The sequence below is a fragment of the Microcaecilia unicolor genome, chromosome 2 (assembly GCF_901765095.1).
Source record: "Microcaecilia unicolor chromosome 2, aMicUni1.1, whole genome shotgun sequence".
NCBI lineage: Eukaryota > Metazoa > Chordata > Amphibia > Gymnophiona > Siphonopidae > Microcaecilia > Microcaecilia unicolor.
In genome coordinates, this window is record NC_044032.1 from 648,310,091 (window position 1) to 648,321,701 (window position 11,611).

Here is an 11,611-nt window from a genome sequence, read left to right on the forward strand (position 1 = left end):
AAAACAGGAGGAGGTTGAGCTGATTCCAGGTCTCAGATAAATTCCCTCTGCAGATCTGAGACTGGGTCTTGCAGGGATTCCAGGACCCAGAGACAGAAAGGTTTTGCTTTTGTTCTCAGTCCTTTTCCCTCTTTGCAGCTCTGTCTTGTTGCAGGACACTAGACAAAGAGACGAGCATGTGCAGAGCTCCTCCCCTGGTGTGGTCAAAGGAGATGGAACGGACAGAGCTCCTCCCCCTGGTGTGGTCAAGGAGATGGAACAGACAGAGCATGTTCAGAGCTCCTCCCCCTGGTGTGGTCAAGGAGACGGCATGATGTGAAAGGCTGAAGCCACTTCATCCAAGGCCTTCTCATTCTCCCAAATGCAGCCACCGCCATCTTTGTACACTCAAAACAACTTACTTGACAGGATGATAAGCTCTGCCTACTAACTTCAGGTCACATAATGGGTCATGCACGCTCCTTGGGTGAGGTGTTACCTCCTTAAAGTACATATGTGTACAACAAGGAGGTTAATAAACAGGAGTGGAAGTGAGCCTCTCTAGCCCACTGTAAGCAAGGAAGCCAGTTAGGACAATTTACGTTTTCCCCTTCCCAGCGCAGCCGTCATCCCCGCTCACTCAAACAAAGCAGCAAACCTAGGAGCTGCTGCTCAACATTATCGTTTTTTTAATTGTTGTTCCATCTGAAACAAGTCTAAAGCTGTTCAGCTGGATAGACAGTGCCTTAAAAGGTGAAGGACAAAAGGTTATTTGTTTTTTGTTTCTATTGGACAGCTTTTTAATTTATTTGAAAGCTTCCATCTGTAGATATGAATATCCTGAAATCACAATTGAATATCACTAAAACAGCTTTAAAAATTATAATAGCTGGTAGAAACAGCAATTTTAAACTCTGTTATTTTTGTGCTCATTTTTCTACACTAAAAACTAAATAAATACACTGTACACAATACAGATGGCCAAATTTCAATGAGAATATCCTGTTTCCTGGATGGGTTCATCTTAACTGTTCTAATCTGCCCTGGAAGCCTGGTGTTATACGATGATGGAATATATTGAAATTAAATGGAAGTAGAATTAAACTCTCTTTTCATTGGGGCATATGGAATCACATCTTCATCTGTTTTGTAGAACTTTACCTTTTAGATACACAAATGGATTATTCTGTTGTTTGAGCATGTAACATACATAGTAGATGACAGCAGAAAAAGACCTGCACAGTCCATCCAGTCTGCCCAACAAGATAAACTCATGTGTATCCTTACCTTGATTTGTACCTGCCTTTTTCAGGGCATAGACCGTACAAGTCTGCCCAGCAGTATTTCCCGCCTCCCAACCACCAGTCCCGCCTCCCATCACCGGCTCTGGCACAGACCGTATAAGTCTGCCCTCCACTATCCTCACCTCCCAACCACCAACCCCTCTTCCCCCACCTGCTCCACCGCCCAATTTCGGCTAAGTTGCTGAGGATCCATTCCTACTGCACAGGATTCCTTTATGCATATCCCACGCATGTTTGAATTCCGTTACCGTTTTCATCTCCACCACCTCCCGCGGGAGGGCATTCCAAGCGTCCACCACCCTCTCGGTGAAAAAATACTTCCTGACATCTTTCCTGAGTCTGCCCCCCTTCAATCTCATTTCATGTCCTCTCGTTCTACCGCCTTCCCATCTCCGGAAAAGATTCGTTTGCGGATTAATACCTTTCAAATATTTTGAACATCTGTATCATATCACCCCTGTTCCTCCTTTCCTCCAGGGTATACATGTTCAGGTCAGCAAGTCTCTCTTCATACGTCTTGGAACGCAAATCCCATACCATTCTCGTAGCTTTTCTTTGCACCGCTTCCATTTTTTTAACATCCTTCGCGAGGTACGGCCTCCAAAACTGAACACAATACTCCAGGTGGGGCCTCACCAACGACTTGTACAGGGGCATCAACACTTCCTTTCTTCTGCTGATCACACCTCTCTCTATACAGCCTAGCAACCTTCTCGCTACGGCCACCGCCTTGTCACACTGTTTCGTCGCCTTCAGATCCTCGGATACTATCACCCCAAGATCCCTCTCCCCCTCAGTACCTATCAGACTCTCACCGCCTAACACATAAGTCTCTCGTGGGTTTCTACTCCCTAAATGCATCGCTTTGCATTTCTTCGCATTGAATTTTAATTGCCAAACCTTAGACCATTCTTCTAGCTTCCTCACATCCTTTTTCATGCTTTCCACTCCCTCCTCCTACTACTACTACTACTACTACTTAACATTTCTAGAGCGCTACTAGGGTTACGCAACGCTGTACAAATTAACAATTAAGGACGGTCCCTGCTCGGAAGAGCTTACAATCTAAAGGATGAAATGTCAAGTTGGGGTAGATAAGTTTTCCTGAGAAGAGGTGTAGTGGTTAGGTGCCGAAGGCGACATTGAAGAGGTGGGCTTTGAGCATTGATTTGAAGATGGGTAGGGAGGGGACACGGCGTATGGGCTCAGGGAGTTTGTTCCAGGCGTGGGGTGAGGCGAGACAGAAGGGGTGGAGCCTGGAGTTGGAGGTGGTGGAGAAGGGTACTGAAAGGAGGGATTTGTCTTGAGAGCGAAGGTTACGGGTAGGGACGTAAGGGGAGATGAGGGTAGAGAGGTACGGAGGGGCCGCAGATCGAGTGAATTTGTAGGTGAGTAAGAGAAGCTTGAACTGTATGCGGTATCCGATTGGGAGCCAGTGAAGTGACTTGAGGAGAGGGGTGACATGAGTATATCGGTTAAGGTGGAAGATAAGACGTGCGGCAGAGTTCTGGATGGACTGAAGGGGAGATAGATGGCTACGTGGGAGGCCGGTCAGGAGTAGGTTGCAGTAGTCAAGGCGAGAGGTAATGAGAGAGTGGATGAGAGTTCGGGTGGTGTGCTCGGAGAGGAAGGGGCGAATTTGCTAATGTTATAGAGGAAGAAGCGACAGGTCTTGGCTATCTGCTGGATGTGCGCAGAAAAGGAGAGGGAGGAGTCGAAGATGACACCGAGGTTGCGGGCAGATGAGACGGGGACGATGAGGGTGTTATCAACTCCCTAAATGCATCACTTTGCATTTCTTCGCATTGAATTTTAATTGCCAAACCTTTGACCATTCTTCTAGCTTCCTCAGATCCTTTTTCATGCTTTCCACTCCCTCCCGGGTGTCCACTCTGTTGCAAATCTTAGTATCATCCGCAAATAGGCAAACTTTTCCTTCTAACCCTTCGAAGGGACAAGTGGTTTATAAGTCAAAGTAATAAAAATATTTTCTGTCAAACAGATCTCTCATTTGTGGAAACATAACTAAATGGGCTATAGGCCCCTAATGCAGCCTAGTGGTGTTCTTATATTTTGTTCTTGTGATGGCTCATACTGTGCTAAAACTGGAAATACAGTGAGACAGAATAATAGAATTCAGTAACATCCAAAACGTATTTTTTTTAATGTGTTAATCACCTTTATTAAAATCATAACATGTTTGTTGATAAGCAGCCGGTAAAAGGGAAGTCTCGCTTTCCTACAGGAAATGACCAGGCGGCAAGTAAAACATGTAGCCCCGTGCAGGACGTAAGGCGTCAGAAACAGCTGATCACACAACGAACTTTGTTGAACGAAGGCGCCGGAGTCTGCGCTGAAGAAGACTCTTCGGCTGACGGGATTTGTGGACCCCCGCCAGCAAACAAGGTACCTGATGCGGCGGCGGGGCGGGCGGCGATGGCGGGGGAGGGTTTGTGGTGGGAGGGGGGTTCAAGAGGGTCGTCTGCAGGGGGGCCAAGGCCCCCCAGACCCCACGTAGCTACACCACTGGCTCCTACCCTTCGTGCTTTATGCATGTCGGGAAAAGTGTCCAAGCCTCCTTAGGGGTATCTCCCTTTGAACTGATGTTTGGGAGGCGACCAAGGGGGATCTTGGACCTCTTAAAGGAGCAGTCATATGCCACTACTTTTGCGTACAAAAGCACACTTCCTGAGCCCATACGCCAAGCCCCCTCCCTGCCCATCTTCAAATCCTTGCTCAAATCTCACCTCTTCAATGTCGCCTTCGGCACCTAACATTATACCTCTATTCAGGAAATCTAGACTGCCCCAATTTGTTTGACTGCACATTTTGTCCATTAGATTCTAAGCTCCTTTGAGCAGGGATTGTCCTTCTTTGTTAAACTGTACAGCGCTGCGTAACCCTAGTAGCGCTTTAGAAGTGTTAAGTAGTGTTACGTCCCTCACCTGTTCGACGCTCCTCCCGACTAAGTAATTCCGCAGCTCCATCCAAAAGGGACAAGGTTCAGTCTTAGGAGGGTCTGTTTCAGTTTCCTAAGTCTGGCAGCCGTCATCCGGCTTGAAGCAAGGGCAGCAGCCATCTTGGCTAGCTCAGGAGGGGGCAGCCATCTTGTATAAACGAGAACAGAAAGGAACTCCATATTTAGTCTTGGGAGGATCTCCTATGGGGGCAGCCACGTTGGATTCACCTGAGTTTGGTTTACTCTGATTGCTTCACTATTTAAAGCACTACCTCCAGACCTTCATTGCTTCGGCCTCAATTGTTCAGAGGAGTTGCTGTGGGAGTGCTGTACACTGACTATTCTTCTGTTCCTGTTTACCTGTGCACCGGACCTTGGCTAGTTTTCTCGGATTACGCTTGTTTGCTGCCTGCCTTGACCCTGGACTGATTTCGACTATTCTTTGCCTGTCTGGACTGTGTCTGTTCCCTGCCATCCTGGTCAGCGGCTGTGCAACCCCGCCGGTTCCAGAAGTCCTGGTGGCCGCCTGCAGCTGGGAGCTCAACTCCTGGTGAATGGTGGTCGCATTCCAGGTGAAGCTAGGGGTTGTCTGGCTGCCTGACTGAGTGCGGTAGCACTCCATCTCTGCCGTGCTCTGTCGGGCACAAGGGCTCACTACTACTGGGTCATAACAGTAGGCCGAAGCCATGAGCTCGCCAGACGGTTCCGAGGTTTCTCAGCTGGCTCAGGCGGTACAGGAGCAGCAAGCACAAATATCACGATTATCCAGTGTGCTGCAGAGCATCTGCAATCAATTTCCAGCGGCCCAGCAGCAGGCCGCTGCGGGCCTGCCAGGATCTAGAGCGGAGGCTTCCACAGCACGTCTGCGTCTCCCGGAGCCACCGCATTTCGATGGAACCCCGGCAGCCTGCAGGGGGGTTACTTAATCAGTGTCAGATCTTGTTTGAATTACAGCCGGAGGCTTTTCCTTCTGACAGAATTAAACTCACGTATATTATTTCCTTGTTGTCCGGTGCCGCATTGGCTTGGGCGTCTCCGTTGTGGGAACAGCGAAGCCCAGTACTGACTAGCCTGGAGGAGTTCTTGCGGCAGTTCAGGATGGTGTTTGATGTACCTGGCCGACCATCTTCTGCCTCGGGAGAACTGCTGCGGATTCAGCAGGGCTCCGGGTCGGTCGGGGCGTACGCCATCCAGTTCCGCACGCTGGCCATGGAGCTCCGGTGGAACCAGGAGGCATTGACAGCCATCTTCTGGCAAGGACTGAACGAGCGAATCAAGGATGAGCTGGCCGGCCGAGAGATTCCAGCCACTTTGGACAGCCTTATTGCTCTCTGCACAAGGATTGACATCCGGTACCAGGAGCGAGCCCTGGAAAGGGGCATGTCGCGGCCGGGGCAGAGATCCAGAGGTCCGTCTCGTCATCCAGAGGTGCGTGGGCTCCACAAGGAGGGTTCGGAAGGAATCCAGGAGGAACCCATGGTAATGGGCCGACATCGCTTGTCCAGGGAAGAAAGAAATCATCGACTCCGAAATCGTCTGTGCTTATATTGTGGGGAGGCCGGCCATTTCTCAGGCAGTTGCCCAAACAAGCCTAAGGGGTCGGGAAACGCTCTGGCCCGAGCCCCATGAAGGGAGTGGCTCTGGGCCGGTTGGCCTCCCTTCCGGACCATCTGCTCTCCATTCCGGTTCTGCTCCAAGATGGGGAATGTCGAGTTCAGACTACAGCCTTGTTGGACTCCGGAGCTGGAGGGAACTTCATTGACGCGGAGTTCCTGTCCCAGCTGGGAAGTTCCACGTTATCCTGTCAGCTGGCGCTCTGTGTCACCTCCATCCAGGGGGACAGTCTTCCCCGGACTATTTCTCAGGTTACCACAGAGATCCATCTTCAGGTGGGGGCACTGCATCAAGAGAAGATCCAGTTTCTGGTGCTCGCCCGAGCCATCCATCCGGTGATTCTGGGACTACCCTGGCTCCGGCTGCCCGCTCCTGTGATTGACTGGACCACCGGTGACATTGGGCAGTGGGGTTCCCGATGCTTTGAATATTGCCTCCCGCACATCAAGGCCCCAATGCCATTCTGCTCCGTGTCACTGCAGACCCCGAAGCAGGGGTTGTCTGGTCTACCCCATGATTATCAAGACTTTCAGGATGTGTTCAGCGCCCGGGCAGCGGATACATTACCCCCGCACCGGTCGTTTGACTGTGCTATAGATCTCCTGCCAGGTACGGAGCCACCTCAGGGGCGTCTGTATACGTTATCCCGGGAGGAGTCCCGTGTTATGAGAGAGTACATTCGGGAAAATCTCATCAAGGGGTTTATCCGGCCCTCTACTTCTCCTGCAGGGGCTGGGTTCTTCTTTGTGTCCAAGAAGGACGGGTCCCTTCGCCCCTGCATAGACTATCGGGACCTGAACAAGATCACCGTTAAGAACCGGTATCCGCTTCCACTCATCCCGGAGTTGTTTGACCGCCTGCAAGGAGCCCAGATTTTCACCAAACTGGATTTGCACGGGGCCTACAATCTGGTGTGGATCCGTGAAGGGGATGAGTGGAAGACGGCTTTCAACACTCATGAGGGGCACTTCGAATATTGGGTCATGCCGTTTGGACTCTGCAATGCCCCTGCGGTGTTCCAGAACTTCGTGAACATCATTTTTCAGGATCTATTGTACACGTCTGTCATTGTGTATTTGGATGACATCCTGATTTTCTGTGCCTCACTGCCCCAGCATGTGTCGATGTCCGCCTTGTGCTTCAGTGACTCCGGGAGCATCGCTTATACGCTAAATTGGAGAAGTGTGCATTCCACCAGAAGAGTCTTCCGTTCCTGGGATATGTGGTATCCTCCACTGGGTTGCAGATGGATCCCGGGAAATTGACCGCAATCCAGGACTGGCCGGTACCCCAGGGTCTGCGGGCCTTGCAGAGGTTCCTGGGGTTCGCCAATTACTACCGGCAGTTTATCCAGGATTATTCCCTTATCACGGCTCCCCTTATGGCCCTCATTAGAACTGGCCGCCGGAGGCGGTGGCTGCTTTTTCTACTCTGAAGAAGGTGTTCCTTTCGGCACCGGTCCTCCGCAGCCCAGATCCTACCCAGCCCTTCCTAGTAGAAGTTGATGCTTCAGCCTTGGGAGTAGGGGCCGTGCTCTCCCAGACGTCTGCTGCCAGAAAGAAACATCCTTGTTTCTTCTTCTCCCGCAAGTTTACCCCCGCGGAGCGGAATTATACAGTGGGGGATCGGGAGCTGTTGGCACTCAAGTTGGCGTTCGAAGAATGGCGGTACTTGTTGGAGGGGGCTGCACATTCGTTCACAGTAATCACTGACCACAAGAACTTACTGTATCTTCAGAATGCTACCAGACTAAACCCTCGCCAGGCCCGGTGGTCTCTGTTTTTCGCGAGATTCGACTTCCGTCTGATATTCAGGCTGGGTGAGAAGAACGTCCAGGCTGATGCCCTGTCTCGCAGCTTTGAGACTTCCGGGGACCAGGAGGAACCTTACCCCATGTTAAATCCAGCCTGCATTCCTTCCATGCCCGGGGCTAGTGCCAGGTGCCGGAGAGCAGTGCCCGTGGGTCTCCACAGGAAGGTGTTGCGTTGGGGGCATGCTTCCGGATTTGCGGGACACTTTGGGTTTGTATAATTATAGTACAGCAAGAGGCCCTCACTGGATGCCCACCGGAAGGGTGGAAGACCAGATTTTAGGACTCAGGCTGTAAAAATACCAGCTTGGTTTAAAAATCTATGACTGGCTGAGCAAGGACTTGCTTTTCCTGTAAGTTAATATGCGTCCCCGCTTGGGATCCATCCACTGGAATAGTGGTGGGTCAATTTACATACCTTAAACAGCTTAAACTACTAAAAGGCACTGACTAGGCCTCATTAGAATTTAGTGTGACATTCAAAAGCAGTGCAAAAGCCAAGATCAAGGAATTGATGGCTAAAATCCTAAGTCAGATCACAACATGATATGAACCTGATATATCCAAATTTAGATATCTTCATAACAAAAGTTGTTTTGTTCATGTTTGGATGTTTGGATACCCGTATCTAAGGAAACATTTACAAAAAGGGAAGTTGCACAATAATTTGCAATAGCTAGAACAGATATTTTTAGTATTAAGGAACAAGTTGTTTACAAAAACGGAAGCACAGATGGGCACCTCAGAGGTTGTGCAATATGAAGGAAAAAAAGTGTCCTGCCATAGACTTCTATTAAGACCAACTACTATAAAAGGGGATGAGATTTAGACATAAATTTGGAGTCTTCCCCAACGCTTCTCAGACGGCAGGGCTCTATGCAAATGAATCCAGAATCTGTTTGATGTCTGTACCTAATTGAAAACTTAGTAAGAATAAAACCTTCTTTCTGAAATCTATCTCTGTCCTTATTTTCAAGTAATCTTTACCTGTCATTGATACTACAAACTAAGACACACACATAACTGACACTCAGTGTGTATATAGATTATGGTTCCATTTTGATAGAATACATGTAGGTACATAGATGACCAAGGATTCACTTAGATTCTGATACACAGAAGTCCATGGTCATGGACATTATCCTAGAGTTACGCCTTCTGGGGCTTCCACAACAGAAATATCACTGGGATGAATTATCAAAAGAATTTAGGCAGTCAGTTCTACAGATAGTGGAAGCGCAGACCCTTTGTCCCCGGAGAAGGGTATTCCTGGGGCACGAAGAGGGCCTTTAAAATTTACATTTGGTGACTCCCGATCGCTGATTTAACGCTTTCCTTCCCGCTCGCCATTTGAACGCAAGTGGGGATACCTTAATCTGTGCGTTCAATGTTTTTTTTCTGTCACTCAATATTCCTTTCTCTTTTTCTCTCATATTCCCCCCCCCCTTTATCTCCCTGACCCCCCTCTTCTACCTATAACTGGGACCACGTCCCTGTCCTTTTTTTTTATCTCTATGATGTCCTTTCTCTGCCTTTCCTTATTTTTCTTTTCCTGCCTCTCACGGACATTGCCCATTTGAGGGGTACTGGGCACTGCTATTCTGTCCGTTCTTTTTCTCACCCCTCCCTCAAATACTCTTCTATCTTTCTGCCTTCTTCCTCTGTCCCCTGCACGCCTTATTCTCCTGCGCTGGACTGGCACACTTGTTTCTCTGACCCGGATCGCTGATGTAACACAATAGCCCCCCCAATACTGTCCTTCTTTCCCTAATTTTTGAACGCTGAGGGGATAAATATTTGCGTTCAAACCTTCGTTTCTGTCTTTCAATATTCTGTTCTGTTCTTTCTCACTCTCTTTTCTTTCTTCTATCCTGTCCATCTTTTTGATTTGCGAGATGCGTGTAAGTGTGTGATTGTTGCGTGATTGGTGCATTACTACGAGACGAGGAGACTCCGATCTCGTGTTTGCTGCCTGTCTATTTCCCGCTCAATTCTTTGGATTGGTCTTGATGCGAGCATTCTGGCTCAACGATCCTTAGAGGTTGCGCATTCTCTTTTTCTCTTTTCTGTTCTCTTCTCTCCTCTTTTATACCCCTTCGTTCTCTGTATGCTTTCTGGCTCACTACAGATGTTCTGCCTGCTTCACATGCGTTTCTGTTCCCTCCCCCTTTTTCCTTTACCCTCACATCTATTGTCTCTACCTATGAGCTCCCCTACTTGTCCTTCTGACTTCCTCTGTTCTTTTTTCTTGTGCGGTTCCTTCGCCGCCTCCTTTCTGTTCTTTTCTGTTCTCAACTTTTTGTCCTTCCCTCAATACACCTGTTATGTCTTCTCTGTACTTATATGTCTGAAGATCTTGGGTTGAGTCTGATCCAGACACAGTTCTGTTCCGTCTTACCCAGAATATACTTTCTGTTCCTTCATGTCCCTTATATAAGTTTTTTTTTGCTCCTACTCTCTATGATTTCACTTTTTCCTGTGGTTATCTCCTCGCCACTTGCATATCCTGCAGTGCACTCTATGCTTTCTCCGCTCCTTTCTCCGTACTTGGTTTTGTCATCTGTTCTTTGTCTGCATCTACGCTGACCATTTTTGCTGTTATTGCCAAGCTCTATGGGCAGCATTAGAACTATGCTTCAACACTGACAGGCTTGCCCCCACCTCTGTTCCTGCTCCCTCAGATGTTCGCTCTCGTCTATACGCTTCTGTTACCTCTGTTTGACCTTCAACTGCTTATAGTCTACATCTGACTAAATCTGTTGTCTGAAAGCTCCGGTTTACGGTGCTCTGCATTCTAGCCACTTACGGGCATAATACTTCTGCCTGTTTTCTATCTACGGCTGTGGTTTTTTTCCCTGCACTATTTTGTTTTTTCTCTTGCTCTTTTTAGTGTCATTCTTCCAATTCCTCTATCTAGATTTCTTTTTCCTATCTTTGCATGCATTTGTGGTCCCATTTCTTCCGATTTTGTAAGGCTTTCACTGACTCTCTCAATTTACAAGTGCGTAGCTGCTTAACTTCCTCTTTTCTTCTGTAAGTGCCTAGCTCCTTGGGCGGTCCCCACTTCCTTCCTCTTCTTTGCATTTTCTCCCTCTCGTATCTGCTAATCTGTAACTTTGGAATCTATCATTAAATCCTTCTTTAATAATGTCTTGTTCTGTACTTTGTATTTGCCTCTGTCGGTTACTATAACGGCGCCTTTCTTTCTCATTGGCTATGTTTTATGCCTTAGCCGTTACTCCGTTATATTTGCACCTCCCTCTTATATACAGGCTATCTGTCAGTAAGGTTACGTTCTCATCTCTGTCTGTTATTTCTCTGCCATACCATTTTTTCAGTTTTTTTCTTTGACTATAAATATTCCCTATGACAGGTCTGTTGCCAGTTCTAAGTATTGTTAACCGGTGTCTTTATTTTGCAAGTGCGTCTCATGCTTGCTTGCTGTCCGTTCGTGTGCTGTAAATGTTTTGTGCCATTACTTTTGACAGACTGTCACCATCTTCCGCTCTGATAACTCTTTCTTTCCCCCCCCCCCCCCCCCTTCCTTCCTGTTATACTGCTTTAGACTTCAAAAACCACACTTATTTCTATGGCCGTCTGCATTGGAAACTCCCGTCTGAAACTTTCATGATATTATAAATCTCCGCTTGAGAAGTCCCGGTCTGTATTCTGTCTCTGTTCCCCGTAGCCACTTTAGATGCTTCCGGGTTTAATTTATGCTGCATAGACCCCGTCTCTGCCACTTTCGGAACCTTTCTGCCATACTCACTATATACCTTTGTATTTTGTCTTTGCTAAAAGTCTCCAAAGTCCTGCACTAATCCTGACAGTTGTCTGCCTTAAGCTCTCGTTGTTACTGCTTCTCTGAGTGAATATGCCACTTTTTTCTGTACTCACTCTCTCCTGTCACAGCCTCGGTTGTAAGACGGTTAAATTTATCTCACT

General features: G+C 48.1%; 1 protein-coding gene across 1 annotated transcript in view; it reads left to right on the plus strand.

Moving 5' to 3' along the window:
• Positions 1 to 319, plus strand: part of LOC115462241 (zinc finger protein 271-like) — a 90,512-nt gene extending 90,193 nt beyond the window's left edge. The window contains exon 4 of the mRNA XM_030192251.1: positions 155 to 319. Within this exon, the coding sequence (XP_030048111.1) occupies positions 155 to 319 (165 nt within the window). The remainder of the gene's footprint in view (positions 1 to 154) is intronic.
• The last annotated feature ends 11,292 nt before the right edge of the window (positions 320 to 11,611 follow it).